This window comes from Pyrus communis, chromosome 7 (assembly GCF_963583255.1).
Source record: "Pyrus communis chromosome 7, drPyrComm1.1, whole genome shotgun sequence".
NCBI classification, from domain to species: domain Eukaryota; kingdom Viridiplantae; phylum Streptophyta; class Magnoliopsida; order Rosales; family Rosaceae; genus Pyrus; species Pyrus communis.
Window position 1 is genome coordinate 18,368,077 of NC_084809.1, and position 16,191 is coordinate 18,384,267.

General features: G+C 39.8%; 3 protein-coding genes across 3 annotated transcripts; all 3 read left to right on the forward strand.

The window, feature by feature from the left end:
• The first annotated feature begins 440 nt into the window (after window positions 1-440).
• On the forward strand, window positions 441-4,580 carry LOC137739871 (glycerol kinase-like). The gene is made up of 5 exons (XM_068479601.1): window positions 441-954; window positions 1,038-1,259; window positions 1,861-2,827; window positions 3,856-4,102; window positions 4,202-4,580. The coding sequence occupies exons 1-4, from the start codon at window positions 797-799 to the stop codon at window positions 4,099-4,101; spliced, it is 1,593 nt and encodes a 530-aa protein (XP_068335702.1). The 5' UTR covers window positions 441-796; the 3' UTR covers window position 4,102; window positions 4,202-4,580.
• A 7,192-nt stretch (window positions 4,581-11,772) lies between these two features.
• On the forward strand, window positions 11,773-13,093 carry LOC137740655 (uncharacterized). The gene is made up of 2 exons (XM_068480490.1): window positions 11,773-12,272; window positions 12,949-13,093. The coding sequence occupies exons 1-2, from the start codon at window positions 11,773-11,775 to the stop codon at window positions 13,091-13,093; spliced, it is 645 nt and encodes a 214-aa protein (XP_068336591.1).
• On the forward strand, window positions 12,972-16,095 carry LOC137740051 (disease resistance RPP13-like protein 4). The gene is made up of 3 exons (XM_068479840.1): window positions 12,972-13,089; window positions 13,655-15,628; window positions 15,810-16,095. The coding sequence occupies exon 2, from the start codon at window positions 13,755-13,757 to the stop codon at window positions 15,591-15,593; it is 1,839 nt and encodes a 612-aa protein (XP_068335941.1). The 5' UTR covers window positions 12,972-13,089; window positions 13,655-13,754; the 3' UTR covers window positions 15,594-15,628; window positions 15,810-16,095.
• The last annotated feature ends 96 nt before the right edge of the window (window positions 16,096-16,191 follow it).

Consider the following 16,191-nt stretch of genomic DNA (forward strand, 5'->3'; position numbering starts at 1 on the left):
GATAAACGCTGACCTACACCTGTGTTAATGTAGGTTCCTTTAATTGTTAAAATGTGTCCATCATTATGGGATGAGAACATTCTTCATTTTGTGCTGCACTCTTATCTAAGTTTTGACTCTTATACTTTGTAGTAAGGGTTCAAATCCTCTCACATTGCGTACTCTCACCTTAATTACTTTAAGTTAAATGTCAACTATATAATGGTCTACATCGTGTTATACAAGTTGCTTTTGGAGTTGCCATTCAAAATTTGAAGCACGAGATGCATCCTTCAAAATTCCCCGTGAAAATGCACGAGAAGGGAGCGCACCAAGTCACAAGCACGCGGAAGATCACAACCAAAAGTGCGTCACAAAGTTAAAAGAGGCGCCATGTGGCAATAAATGGCGCTCAAAGTCGTTCAACCAAACCAACTACTCCGGAGAAGAATCTACATCACACAAACTCAAAACCTCACTCTCCGCCAACAAAGGAGCACTGTACTAAAAGCCTAAATTCCCAAACAAAAATCCAAATTTTTCACTCCACAAATCAAATTTCTTGGAAAAAATGGAAAATTTGTCATTATTATTGTTTCCCATATCTGCATTTCCATAATTTATTCATCAATCTTATCTTAACTAATTTGAAAATCTCTGCAATTTCTGAATGTGACCCCATTAATGGTGGTTGGATAAACTTTGTCCACAACCCAAGAAACCATTTCTCCCAAAATCCTCTCTCTTTTTGTTCTTTCCCTCCTTCTTCAAAAACCCAGAACAAAAGTTTGGATCCTTGGAGTTTGCAGGAACAAAAATGTCAAAAAAACCAGAGGACTCGAAAAAACCAGATGAAGTGTTCATTGGGTCGATTGACCAAGGCACCACCAGCACCAGATTCATAATCTACGACCGTTCGGCCCGCGCAATTGGCTCCCACCAGGTCGAGTTCACTCAGTTCTACCCGGAAGCCGGGTAAGCAAATGAATCAATCAATCGATCAAAGAGTCCATTTTTTCACTTTTGCTCTAGAATTGGATGATTTCTTTTTTCGGCAGGTGGGTTGAGCATGATGCGATGGAGATATTGGAGAGTGTGAGAGTTTGCATGGCGAAGGCGCTCGACAAGGCCACAGCTGATGGGCACAACGTGGACAGTGGGCTCAAGGCTATAGGGTTGACCAATCAGAGAGAGACAACTCTGGTTTGGAGCAAGTCCACTGGATGCCCTCTCTACAATGCTATTGTTTGGATGGATGTCCGTACCAGTTCTATTTGCAGGTACTCTGTTCCACTGTTTTTTCTTGTCTGCAATTGTTTAAATTTGAAATCAGGATCTGCAGATGCTCAGATTGTGATTTCTCGATTGGGTTCCTTAATTGGGTGCTTGCTGTTTTTGGACTTTGATGAATATTGATAGTGTTTTTGTTTGGCCATTGATAATTAAGATATAATCTGTACTGATTTTCTTGGATGATTTGAATGTTAGCTGGGTTTCCAATATTTTCAATTTTGGATTCCTGCTCATTTGATGAGGTTATTTATATAGGAAATTGGAGTATGGATCCCAGAGTTTGATCCAATTGGAGCTTTGTCCCTAAACTATAAAACTGTTGGAAGTTCCATCCACGATTAAGGATTTAAAACAATAAGGTTGGAAGACCCATAAAAACTATATTGCTCCAATTTGTGACAAGTTCAGGGACCAATGTTCGAATCCTCGCTTATTTATATTATGAATTGGGTGTGAATATTTTTTATGCTTGATGCGTCCCATGTTTGGTTTTTTTTAGAAAATTTCAATTCCCCTGCCTTTCATATCGTCATTTCAGAATTTGGAGCTGTCTTATGATTGTAAGTATTCCGGTTATTTTTCTAATAGAAAATTGGAGAAAGAATTATCCGGGGGAAGAACTCATTTTGCGGAAACATGCGGTTTGCCCATAAGCACCTATTTCAGTGCATTGAAGCTGCTCTGGTTGTTGGAAAATGTGGATAATGTGAAAGAAGCTGTGCAATCAGGGGATGCTCTCTTTGGAACCATAGACACTTGGTTAATCTGGAATTTAACCGGTGGTGTCAAGGGAGGGATACATGTCACTGATGTCTCAAATGCATCGCGGACTATGCTTATGAATCTCAAGACCCTTGAGTGGGATAGTACCATATTGAAAACCTTAAGAATTCCAGCTGAAATTCTTCCCAAAATTGTCAGTAACTCTGAGATTATTGGAAAAATTAACACAGGATGGCCAATTACTGGAATCCCAATCTCTGGATGTCTCGGTGATCAACATGCAGCAATGTTAGGGCAAGCTTGCAGGAGAGGAGAGGCCAAAAGCACTTATGGGACGGGCGCTTTCATTCTTCTCAACACTGGTGAAGAGATAATCCAGTCAACGCATGGGCTTCTAAGCACTATGGCATTCAAACTTGGCCCTAAAGCTTCGACAAATTATGCCCTAGAGGGATCGATTGCTATTGCTGGAGCTGCGGTTCAGTGGCTTAGAGACAGTCTTGGGATCATTAAGAGCGCGAGTGAGATTGAAGATTTGGCTTTACAGGTTGAGTCCACTGGTGGGGTTTATTTTGTGCCTGCCTTTAATGGATTATTTGCTCCATGGTGGCGTGATGATGCTCGTGGGGTTTGTATTGGTATTACAAGGTTTACAAACAAGGCTCACATTTGTCGAGCAGTGCTTGAGAGTATGTGCTTCCAGGTCAAAGATGTACTGGATTCAATGCACAAAGATGCAGGGGAGAAGGGAGAGGTTAAGAATGAGAAGGGAGAGTTCCTGCTGAGAGTGGATGGTGGTGCTACTGTTAATACCCTTCTAATGCAGATTCAGGTTCGGGCCTTTTTTCATATTTTTTGCTATAATTTGCAGTGTATAGCTCAATTTTAATCAAATCCACCAATTTAGCCACATATTCTTTCCTTTTCATTTTTGTTGTTTCTGCTCATGGTTTACCAGCCTTCTCTTTGTTCCCTCTTTAGTTTTTGAATCATCCGTGGAAATATTTGTTTTTTTCTGTCTATGATTTTAGCAACTGTGCTTTCGTTGGCGTTTTCTTTAGCTATGCTGTTCTCATGTCAAGAGAGACATTAGTTTTGTAATCTGAGAACTGACGGTGAAAATATGTATTGACATTTTCTCCAGCATGTCAGATTATGGAGAAGTTTAATCTAATGATATTTTTTTGTGCTTGTGTGCTCCATCTTCTAGCGTTGCGTGCCTTAGCAAGAAATGGAACTGTCAATAAACGTCTGTCATATTTTTGTATTATGGTATTAATATGAGGCACATAATCAATGCTTTCCGTTCATTCCTTTGCCAACAAACCATCCTCTGCTTTCCATAGAGAATTAGAGATATACTACTTACATAAAATGAAAACATGCCAAGATGACAAGTTTTGCTTTTACATAGTTAGTAAAGAGTCTTTGACTACATTTGTTTGTAGAAAGAAGTTCATATGGTTTCTTATCTTTTCTGTCAACAATTTTGCATTTGGCTGGAGTTCCACGAGAAATATATGTTTCACTCACCAGATTAAGTTTTATAATTGTTGTATTTGTTCATACTTTTTCTGCTACCAAACTTGTAAAAGGAGTAGAAAAGTAAGGAATAATAATGAAGTTTTAGAACAAAAGAGTTGCCTTATCTTTGCATCACCCCCCTTAACTACTTCAACCAAAGGCCAGTGGACATCATGTTTATTAAATAATTGTGGTTAATCTTGTGTTTTTTTTTTTTGTTATGAAATAAAGATCAGAAAAAAGAACCCGAGTGGCTAAATGCTCTTCCGCGTCTATTGTAAAAGCTTATTCATTTTGTTAATGATTGAATTTTTTCTTCATTTTGTTGTTCTGTAGGCGGACCTGTTGGGGAGCCCAGTGGTCAGACCAGCTGACATCGAGACAACAGCTCTTGGAGCAGCCTATGCTGCTGGATTAGCCGTTGGTGTTTGGAGCGAAAAGGAGATTTTCGCTAGTGAAGAGAGGACCAAGACTTCCACCATTTTCCGTCCAAAATTAGATGAAGAGTTGAGGAAGAAGAAGCTGGAATCCTGGTTCAAGGCTATATCAAGAACTTTTGACTTGGCTGATCTTTCACTTTGATGTACTCTTCTCACTTCCTTTTTATCCTTAAAAGTTTTCTGTCTTGCTTTCTTGCTTAATCGCAACTCGAGGATCAAATCTTTGTCTGCACCAAATGCAGGAATGTCTTGCCCCTGAAAATCTGCTGTTGACAATATATGGTTCGTTGGTTGATACGTTCTTCCATGTCCCTCCCAGTCGGCACGTTCAGAATTTGATTTGCTCAAAGCCATCCGATACTTTCTACTAGGGTAGCAATAATGCCATAGTTTGGCTTCAAAGTGGTGAACCGCATTTAGTGTTTCTTAATTAATACAGTAATGTGATACCTACACAAATTTCAGACACAACAAAGAAGAATATTTTCAAAGTCTCCTTTCGGACATTGCATTTAATTTCCAGAGAATAAAAAGCAGTCATTAGTCTCAAAATTTGTAATTTTGGCAAAATACCCTTTGATTTGGGGTATTATTTTATTTTTATGGAAACTTTGATTTGGGGTATTTTGTTCAGGAGAAAACGTTTGAATGTGGGCTAGAATGGACTGCAACCAGCTTTTACATGTGGGCCGGACGGGGTGAGAATGATGTGTTCCGCTCAACTTGGAAATTTTCTCCCGCACATTTTTTACCCTCGGTGAGTTGTTGAGATTTAACTAAATGAGCCAAACCTTTTTCTAAAATAATGGGCAGGTGAGCCTTGCTCACCATCAACTGGCGACATGAGACATTGAAACTTAAAAAAAAAATGCTGGATTATAAATCAACCAGAAGTAAAACATAATCTTTCGTTCTCCCCTTGTGGTTTACTACCTGAATACTCCTCTCAAATGAGACACCGTATTGAGGAAAAAAATATGATAATGATAATGACTTAGAGTCTAAGAAATTATACATACATAGAGATTTATGTTCTATGTACATAAAACATATTTATCCAATCATGCATAGAACTGTTTTATGTTTTATGTACATAAAACTCTAAGTCATAATGACTTAGACTCATTCATATAGACAATATGAGACTCATTCATCTTTATCCAATCACGCATGCATTCTAATCCTTGGGATAAATCATATTTATCCAAGGTTTAATCTAATCTCTAGCAATTTCAATTTTTATAGGACTCGATCGAGCCACCCACACTTGATCTTTTGACAAGCCCTCCTTCATAAAGACTCGGTCAAAATTTGTCTATTTATAAGTTGAAAGCCCATTGGCCTAAAGGTTGCCTACTAGGCTGAGGTTTGTGGCTCTCAGATCGACCCTATTCGGCCTAAACTATCATTTCAAGCCCAATTATTGCCCTTCGCTTCTAGAATCCTCAGCCAAGGACACTTGACCTTATGGTTTTTAAGAAGCAAATATTATTTAAATTGCCCATTATCTCCATTAAATGCCTCAATTCTAGTTTTGCCTCGACCAACACACCTTTCCATTAGTTTTCATGTGTCAAGCTCTTGTGATGACTCTTTGAATTTGGCTGCTCATGCGCCATAACTTCCAGACAGTTTAATCACTTAAAGGTCTCATTTGAATAACCGCTAATCTCCAAATTACCTCGTGCAACGTGAAAATTGGCTCAAGTTGTTTCGATTTTCCCTACTACAAATGATTGAATTTCTTGATTTCTTTAAGGCCAGAACAAATTGTATCTATTCTAACCTTGCCCACATAAAATCCAAAATCTATATTTTCCTTCAAAGCTTCGAAAACACAAAACCCCAATTCTTGAAGAATTTCAATTTCCTCAACCTATCCATTTCTTCTCCCTCGCTCGCAATGGCTCTTGATTAACCCAACTCTAATTTATGTGAGAAACTCTTAATTGAGCTATCAGCAATAGGTTCCGCCATTTACTTCATCACGAGATCTCTCATTACTTATGAATCTTCTATTCAGAACCTAGGTCCGCATATACAGACACCGTCCCTGAAACCATCATCGCGATGATGACAAACAACCTTCTTAGGTCATTTCTCAAAAGCAATGATTGAACAAAATGGAAATTCGCCATGCCTCATGCCGCTTGGCTATTAGTTTCATCAACCTAGCCTCTATGAGTTGAAAAAATGGAAAGATTCTCTGGTATTGCTTGGAAATGACCAGGCATCTATGATGCCATCAAAATCTTGAGTAACAAGATTGTCATGGACCAGGAATTTCTCATTGCTGCTATCAACTTTTGGTGCCCATCCTCCAACATGATGATTATGTTTCCTGGTACCATGGTGCCTATAGTGTTTGATGTTGTTGCATTTCTTGACACTCCTCTAACCGCCTCTAACCGTTTACTGATCGATGAGTCTCTCATATCATAGACACATGAAACTAATTTGAAAACCTTCTTTGATAAAAGGGCACTCGAAAGACATGAACAAAAATTGGCCGCAGAAGCACATTTCCAATTTGTCAAGAATTTGCTTAGTAATAAGACCTTACTTGATTGTTTTGTTGGAAAGAATGATGAACCACTGAAAACAGGAGAATACGAAGTGTTCATCATTTATCGGTAAAACAAGTTCATTTCCTGCCTAAAATCCTTCAAATGCTTGATCGAAAAACATGCCTGTGATCGAAGCATTGGCGAGTGGTCAACAACTAGCCCTTAGCCCTTCAATCATTTTGTACCTTTTCTAATGTCTTCATGACATTATTGCAGAAAGGATGGAACATGTGGGATAATGATTCTCTAGGGCCAGAGAAGGCTGATCCGAATACAATTACCTTAGACGGGACCAGAAATGATGGATTCACCAGCTCCATGCGGAGCTGTATCAGACGAAATCGTTGTGCCAGCATCACCCTTTTCCAGGGCAATAAGTGGAGTCTTAGTGACTCCACTGGATGACCATGCTTGTTTCGGAAGACACGCAATCTTATCTGAATATGGACACAATCATATCTTTTATGTCTTGGAGTTCCTACAATCTAGGAATTAGTGTGCACTACAAGTAATCACAACTCTTAAATTAGTGCAATATCTACTTCTAGATATCTATCCTCTAGGATTCTCCCAGCTTTGAATAAGGGTTCTATTCTAAAAAGGTCTTTCTCCCATGGTATAAATACACCCATCTAGGGTTTATCTCTGCTAATGCAATCTAAACACTTCAATTCTCTTGCCCACTGGGCACACCTCCACCTCACCCCAACCCCCGATCTTAGGCTTGCTCACCATTGTTTATTGTTTTACAGGTTGCTCAAGTTTGTGCACAACCACCACTCACGGTGGTACGTGAATTTGGTTCTAATAATTGGTGATTTCATTAAGAGTTAACTCTTACACCTCTTGGCTACTCACTTTGCCAACTGACATGTCTGAAAGCTCAGTTAACAACAACGACTTTGTCATCCTCCAAGGCAATATTTAGAAAAAATACGACAAAGTCATTGCCGTAGACAAGATGTGAGAGGACGTTATGGAAATTTGTTTGTCTCTGGAAAGTGTTTGGTAAAGCCTGCTGGATAAAGAACCTACTACACTCGCCAAAATGAAGGTGCGCGTCTAAAACCTAAATGAAGCTATTTTTTCGTTTCAAAGAATTGGATACTCGAAGAACAGAAGTAGTCGATATGACTTTTGAAGAATCACCTCAACATCCTAACCCTGAAGAACACCACAAGAAATCCAGAAGGCTCCTGGGTTTCCACTCTGTCCAGTGTCGAAGAAAAGGATTCTAGAGTTAATTGCACATACAGTGAGCAAGAATACCTGGGAACACCCATAAAGAAAGAAATACAGCTTGTAAGAAACCAAGAATGGTGGCCTCCATTAACAAACCATTAGCCATCGACTTTAACATCTTGAAATTCCCATACCAGGATCTAGAAATGTCCACTCGCCTCATGATGAAGACCTCATCATCAAAATACAATCTCCAAAGCTTTAATAAGCCATATCTTGTTCGACAACGGTTCAGGAATTAGTGTACTATTTAAGGACGCCACAAAAAAGATGGGGATTCTTGATAGTGGTAACAAGGGAAAAACGACCCTTTACACCATCGACGGAGCCCCAGTTTGGCATTTGGGAACAATAAAACTGGCGGTCCAAGCAAAAGCCTACAACCACTATTGACCTTTCATGCGATGGATTGCTTGATTCCCCAAAACACCATCCTCAACCGAAAATTGGTTACATAAGAGGAAGGTTGTTCCATCTAGTTATCACCAATTACTTCGCTACCCTGTTAGGAAGCTTGGGTGCACCAGTGGTTACCCAATCACATGCACCTACCTTGAAGTGTGAGAGACCCGTTGGCTCAAAGGATTCGTATCCCTGTAAGTGGAAACAAATAACACAAACTAGTCAAACTAATTCGGATCCTATCCTTGTCTCATCTGATCTATTGCATAGGGTTATTCTAGATTATGATAGTTTCTTGGAAGAGGCATAACCACCATTCGAGAACCAAGATAAATAAGAATGAGATTATCGTCGATGATGCACCTGCATTTGCAGTAGCTATTAAGATTCTGATTAGTGCTGACATCGAACCTTGCTCCATTGATGAATGTCGACATAGATTGATTGGAAAAAATGGAAGGAAGCAATCCAGGTTGAAGTTTGATAAAAGCATATTTATGCGACCTTGATAGCTTATTTCTTTGCATTTACTTAGTTAGTTTCTATTTATTAGAGTGATTTAAGCTATTTTCGTGTGTTTGTAGGTCCAATTGACTAAAGTGGCAAGAAAGTGCAATTTGGAGCAGTTTTGGGCTTGGAATGGATATCACATGCTTGGAGCAAGGTGGATGGACAAAATTGAAGTTCAAGAAAGGCTAAGAATATGGAAGAAATTAATTCAAGATTTGGAAGACAGGGAATCAGCTACAAAGGAGGAAACAAGAGTCAAACTACCTTATTTTGGCTTAGTCAATCCTAATCATTTCCTACTTATGTTCCAGCTACCAAAGGGATTCCTAAATATATTGGGACACTTAAATATATGTTCTTTAAGTGTTTTTATTGTGTTTTGAAGTGTTTTAATGTGTCCTATAACAGAAAATCCGAAAATTTTGAAAAAAAGAGAGTCGTTTTTGTTTGTTGGTTTGTGTCTTAGGGTACCTTCCAACATAATGATGAGGATTTGGTTTTTAATTGCATGATTGTTAAAGAAAGTTACAAACATGGATGGAAGTTTGATATGCTCTTTGGTTTATGCTTCGTTGTAGTTGTCATTTACGAATTCACATGTAATCACAAAAAAAAAAAAATATCAGTTTTTGTAACATGCTTGAAGGAAGGAACTCCAATAATGCTACAACCCAGAGAGATTCTTCCACCAAAAAAGGGATGAGACGCCAAAGCCAAAATGGGTTGCATGGGCTTTTTGATGAAAGTGGGGTATGGCATGAGAGTAAATAGGGAATGGAGAATGTCATTGTTAGCTATTTTACAAAATTATTTGACTCTGCAGGACCGGTGGTGGTGGATAATATTCTTAAGTGCGCCCAACCTAAAGTCACGGCTACAATGAATCAAGAGCTCCTATTGCCTTTTACCAATGAAGAAAACAAATTTGCTTTCTTTCAAATGCACCTTACAAAGGCCCCTGGGCCTGACGGTATGTCATCAGGGTTCTACCAAAATCATTGGGAGGTGGTGGGGCATGATGTTTGCAATGGAGGTCGGTATATTCTGTCTACTGGTCATATACTACAAAAGATCAATTTTACACATGTTATTCTTGTCCATAAGACTAAAGATCATTCGATGAGGTCTCAGCTTAGCAACGTCATTTATAAAATATGTTCCAAAGTCTTAACGAATTGATTAAAACAAATCTTGCCGCAAATCATCTCTCCCTCGCAAAGTGAGTTTATTCCTAGTAGGTTGATATCAGACAATTGCTTGGTGGCTGCAGAGATTGCACACTTTATGGATAAGAAACTGTGTGGTTGCAATGGTGTGATGGCTTTGAAACTAGATATTGGTAAAGCGTATGATCGGATAGAGTGGGGTTTCTTGGAGCAAATGATGCGAAAATTAGGATTTGCGGAACAATGGCTTCAACTTATTATGATGTGCGTTTCCACGGTTTCTTACTCATTTAAGCTTAATGGGGAACCAGTTGGTTATATTCATCCAAAGCGTGGCATCCACCAAGGAGATCCACTGTCACCATTCTTGTTTGTTATATGTGCAGAGGGGCTTTCCGCTTTATTTGATGCATGGGAACAACAAAGAAAATATGCAGTGTGTCTATTTGTGTGGGTGCACCAAGTATTCACCATTTATTGTTTTTCGACGATAGCTTCATCCTCGCAAAGAGTGTGTGCAAGTAAAATTATTGTTGAAAAGCTATAAAGAAGCATCGGACCAAGCCATTAATTTTTCTAAGAGTTGTGTTGCTTTTAGTGGGAATGTAAATGAATACGAAGGCCAACTACTAACAGATTGCTCAGGAGTGGCGCGAGTTGAATACCATGATCCATATTTGGTCTTCCGGTGTCTGTAAGTAAGTCAAAGAAAGCTACGCTTGCGTATTTGAAAGATAAACTATGGAAGATGCTATATGGGTGGCGAGGAAATTTGCTGAGCAGTGTTGGCAATGAAATTTTGATAAAAACGGTGGCCCAAGTGGTACCAATCTACACAATGCACATATTTCTTCCGCCCAAAACCCTTTATGAAGAGTTAAATAGAATTGTTGCCTAGTTTTGGTGGGGCATGATGCAGGAAAGCTGAAAATACATTGGGTGAGTTGGAGGAAAATGTGTAAACCCAGAGGTGAAGGAAGGTTGGGGCTTAAAGATTTATCTGGTTTTAACTTGGCGTTACTTGCCAAGCAGGTGTGGAGGTTTATACAAAATCCCTCCTCACTTGCGGCCAGGTTATTAAAGCATGATACTTCCATTCTACTGACTTCTTACAAGCAACGGTGAAGAAAAATGCATCTTACATTTAGAGAAGCATTGTTGAAGCTCGACTAATCACTCGTAAAGGGTCTAGATGGGCTCAAGGTCATAATATGGGGTGATAGCTGGATACCGAGAGAAAACTTTTTTAAGGTTTTAAGCCCCATTCTGCAAGAATGGAGTCATGATTTAACAGTACAGAGTTTGATGGCAGACTTAGAGAGGCCTACTTGGAATGAGGGGTTAATTCGGAATTTTTTCTTGGAGAAAGAAGTCGAATCAATTTTAAGCATCCCATTGAGCCTATTCTTACCACCTGATTCCTTGATATGGATTGCAGAAAAGAATAGAGTGTTTACGACCAAAAGTGCCTATCATGTGGTGAGATCATGTAGCGAAGTGTCTGGTGATGTGCCTGGTGGTTCTCACTTGAATGCTGATATTAAGTTTTTATGAAAAGCTCTTTGGAGAGCCAAAGTGCCTGGCAAAGTTAAGATTGGCGTTTGGAGGTGTTGCTAGAATGCCATACCAACACGAGTGAATTTGATGCAGCGTAGGGTCTTAAGACTCTTAACGGAGGTAAAATGTTTGTTTTGTGACAGAGAACAAGATACGGTAGAACATGCCTTGCTAGATTGTCCTCGCTCGTGATCCATATGGTTATCATATATGCTGGGACTTAGAACAAGCCATGACGGACATGGTGGACTAAGAGAATGGTTGTCGAGGTTGGCGTCTTCTTTAGCAAATGATAGGTTCGACTTGGTGTTGGTTTTTCTATAAAGCATATGGAAGGAAAGAAATGCATATTTATAGAGGGGTGTGGCAATGAATTTAATTGATATTCAATGCAAAGTCCAAGCTTGGCTTTATGAGATTAAGAAATGGCATAGGAAATATAGCTGCAAAAAAGTCAGTACACCCCAAAAGTGGAGGAAACCTGCAGCGGGAAGGATGAAGGTCAACTTTGATGGGGCATGGGACAAGAGGCATGATCAGGGTGGTATTGGAGTGGTAGTCCGTGAAGCGAATGGAAACTTTGTGGTTGCAATGGCGCGGCACGTTGAAGGAATCAAATCCCCAACGTTGGCAGAGTGTATGGCTGCTCGAGCGGCTGCGGCCTTTGCGCAACGGTGGGTTGGGGCGCAGGTGGAATTAGAAGGGGATGCTCTACTAATGGTTGTAGCACTTCAATGGGATTCAGTAGCAAACATGGGTCAGTTTGGTCAAGTCCTTGATGATACCCATCAACTAATGGATAATATTCCTCAGGGGAGGGCTTCATTTTGCACTTGGGAGGCCAATAATGTTGCACATCGCTTGGCAAGGTATAGCTTGATTGTAACCAATTGTTTAATGATTCTCTATTTGATGATAGTAATTCCATTTTGTAATTTGGTACGGGACGCTTCTTGTCCCTTAGACTGGGTTGAATCGCTGGCAAGGTTTTTATCGAGACCCTTAACATGCACTCCAATCTTAGCATTGTATGTATTCCCTTATTATTAATGAATATCGTACTTCTTCTAAAAAAAAAAAGGTTGTGAAATACAAGGTCTAACAGTAACAGGTGTGAGATGAGATTTCTGTTAAAGGCATTATATCCATGTCTACCGATATTTTTTATCGATTTGAAGTAAGATGAAAACTGAACCTGATAAGTCGGGAAGGAAAATCTACCGTTGGTTTAGGCATCAAATGTCATTGACATTGATCAAGAAAAGAAAAAACAAATAGGAAATTATTATACACCCCCTATGTCAACATATTTTCCTTTTTAATTCCCCAAACACCCCTATGCCTATAGAGGGCAAACACAGCAGATATTTCAAAGTTGCGGTCCAATATAAAATTTCCCTTAATTTCAGGGGGCAAAGTGCAACTAATGCTAATTAAAAGCAACATCTTGACGTTCAAGTCAACTAGCATTCCTTGTTGGTATGGCCATCCAATTGTGCTTTCAGCAACGCAGAAAAGAAATAAATTCCTTGCTGGTGCTTTCAGCAATTCAACTGGGTTTCACACGGCTGCGGCGGTGTTCCGAGGGGGAGGGGCGCTCCATGACGGGAGGAAAATGGCAGCTGAGTTTGCAGATCAAGCAGCAAAAGAGGAACTTGAAGCGGAGTTTTTACTTGGGCTCTGCTGGTAAGTGAAGAATCAGCTTTTTCAGAATTTGGTTGGTTTGGTATGCAGTTAATTTCTTTTTGTTCTTTAAGCATTGAATTATTTAATTTCTTCTTCTAAGCATTGAATGATCTAAATGTGCATTAAGAAATTAAATAAAATGAAAGATAAAATGGAGCAACAAAACTACCACTTGCTCTGTGTACGTGGATTGGTACATCCCATCCTGTTTTGTTGTTCTTGATTCATTAGACAAGCGGAATTCGAGGAGCTAAAGCGGATTTTAGATCCCGGTGGAGATAAATGGGATTCCCCCACTTGAAGATGTAAAAAAATGTGTAAATCTACGCAATGTTTTAGCAACTCCGGCACCGGAGATGCTGTTTTTATTATGTACCCGCTCTTTATTACCGTCACCATCAGAATTTAGAGCATGAGCGGTGACTAAGAGTGTTAAAACTGGTGGTAGCGCCCCATTTAACACCCCAGCACCATATGGACTCTTATCGTTTGGTAATAGGTTATTTTGTATAATTCGGTTTTGTAATTACAACCAAGGGAGCTGATAATTTTGGTTTATTGGCAGAAAAGTGATGATCTAGGGGAAAACATTGGTTGTATCTGTCAGTTCCACGCCTTCATCTGCAGCTGCTACACCTTTCAGACAATTACAATAGTCAACCTCAATGGATTCAAAGAAATTCATGCCCAAGTTGCTCGATCTTTTGAAAAGAGCCAAGGCTGGGTTCAAAGATCCTGTGGTAGTTGGAGACTTTGAATATATTGAGAAGAAGCTTCACCACATGGAAGAAATAGATTTGCTACCCAAAGTGAAGCTCCTTGATCAAACTCTGTCGAAGCAGTTTACCGACATAGAACGACAACTTGGAAAGATTATCTTGGGAGCTGAAACCACTTACAGCAAAAAAGAGGAAATGTACAAGGCCCTAGGTCTCATGAAACGAAATGTCGATCAGATAATTAAAGACTCAATCCCTTTAGAGAAGAAAAGGCCTACCCATGCACCCATCCAAGAGTCACAGGTGCATTGGTCTACAGTCGATCAGTCAGGACTAGATCAGAAGATGTCACAAGAGTGGTCACAACTGGGCCTGGAGGATAGAATTTATGAGACTCCTGCCATGGCTAATATAAGGAGGACTTATGAAGATCTTGAAAGCATGGATTTGAAGTTGTGCTTCCTCTCTTTCTCAATCTTCCCGGATGGTTCCGTGATGAAGAAGAGGCCTCTGATTTACTGGTGGATTGGCGAGGGCTTCTTCACGTCCACCCAACAGAAGACAGCAGAAGAGGTAGGAGAAGATATATTTGAAAAACTTATGAGAAAGGGCTTGATTAATCAAACTGGCTCAAATGCATCCTCCTGTCCGTTTGTAAAAAGTTGTGTATTGAACCCTTGGATCCATCGTATGTTGATCTCCTTGGCAAGCGAAGCTAGGCTGTTTCACTTTGATTCAGGATGGCAAAGAATGCCATCTTATGATACCTTAACCTGTAGGCGTGCATGCTTAGTTTTTAATAATCAAATTCGTCAGGGTGATGATGGCCCAAAGGTGGACGATCTGTTGACTGTATTCAATGTCAATGTGCAATATCTTAGTTTGAAAAAAGAATGGCTTAATAAGTTGAAGAAGGTTGGGGTTCTTCAGCTTGGGCGCTGGCAGGACTCGGCTACGCATCATATTGAGGTGGATGATGAAGACTTTGTGAACCAAGAAGATGTGGGATTTCTAAAAGGTTTGGGGACTCAGAATAAGCACTTGAAGTATCTTAGCCTCAGAGGAATATCAAGAATTAGCCAACTCCCTTCTTCTATCCTTAATCTTATAAGCCTTGAGATTCTGGATCTTCGAGCATGTCACAACTTAGAGACGATGCCTTCAGATATCTCCGCATTAAGGAAGCTCACCCATTTGGATATGTCGGAGTGCTACTTGCTTGAACGCATGCCAAAAGGGCTTGACAAACTCTCTTCGCTCCAAGTTCTGAAAGGTTTTCTCCTAGGGTCTTTGAAAAATACTCCCTGTAAACTTGGTGATCTTGCCAAGTTGAAGAATTTAAAGCGGCTCAGTATACACATGGGGAATGAGTCTGAAGTTCAAAAGGGGGAACTCAACAAGTTGAAGGACATTTCATCTCTTTGCCGCCTTAAAATATCTTGGGGTTTGGTTTCTTCCGTGTTTAAAGACCAAATTGCCGATGAATTCTCATTTCCGCCGAATTTGGAAAAATTGGACCTCCAAGGTATCCCCCTAGAAAACGTACCAAAATGGCTGAACCCGAGACAACTGGGAAATTTAAAGAAGCTGTACATAAGGGGTGGAGAACTTTCCAGCTTAGATCATGGGGAGACCGGTGCTACGTGGAAGGTAGAAATCTTGCGTCTCAAGTACTTGACGAAATGGGACATAGATTGGCCAAAGTTGAAGGGGTCTTTTCCTCGTCTGCAGCACTGGGATTTGGAGAAGTTCCACTGTCACGGGATTAAAAAGGACGTAAGATGAAGAAATCGGTTTGGAGTGAAGCTGAAGGCTAGGAAGTAATTTAACGATACGATCCAGTTTGTCAAATCTATTTTCTACTCTTGAGTAGTTGATTGTTGTTCTACTGTCTCAGCAACTTTGTTGTGTAGAAACTGATTAAGCGTATATTTTGTTATTAGTAATGTTTAACAATTTACTGTATATTAATCTTGTCAAGTTCATAAACAATGTCTTTAGGCTAAGTTTGGGCGAAGGATTTCCAAGTCCCCGAGGGATTGATGCCAAGTTAGTAAGGGGTGGAGCACAAAATCTTAGATAACAGAAGTTGGTGGTGTTAGCGTCGTCGTCGTGAAACCGTGAAAATGAGAGGCCTTGGTGGTGTTGTTACTCTTTAAATTCTTAATCTAGCTTTGTACGTCTTAATCGTTCATATATGTAATCTTAACGCTCATAATTAGTCATGAAACTCTGACTAGTGCAGATCATGCATGTTGGGTAAAGTTTCCATGAAAGCTGTTTTTGAGCAATTATTTGGTAATAGACCATAAAGGGTTTTTCCAAACGATTGTCTTACCTAACTACTTAAAATGTATCACAAAAACTAGGATTGACCAGCCAC

Bases quoted from the DNA above. Each gene is read 5' to 3' on its own strand.
- LOC137740655 (XM_068480490.1), top strand. From the start codon at position 11,773: ATGAATTTAATTGATATTCAATGCAAAGTCCAAGCTTGGCTTTATGAG. The intron at 12,273-12,948 runs GTATAGCTTGAT...TGGTGCTTTCAG, and splicing joins GTTGCACATCGCTTGGCAAG to CAATTCAACTGGGTTTCACA.
- LOC137740051 (XM_068479840.1), top strand. From the start codon at position 13,755: ATGGATTCAAAGAAATTCATGCCCAAGTTGCTCGATCTTTTGAAAAGA.
- LOC137739871 (XM_068479601.1), top strand. From the start codon at position 797: ATGTCAAAAAAACCAGAGGACTCGAAAAAACCAGATGAAGTGTTCATT. The intron at 955-1,037 runs GTAAGCAAATGA...TTTTTTCGGCAG, and splicing joins CAGTTCTACCCGGAAGCCGG to GTGGGTTGAGCATGATGCGA. The intron at 1,260-1,860 runs GTACTCTGTTCC...TTTTTCTAATAG, and splicing joins CGTACCAGTTCTATTTGCAG to AAAATTGGAGAAAGAATTAT.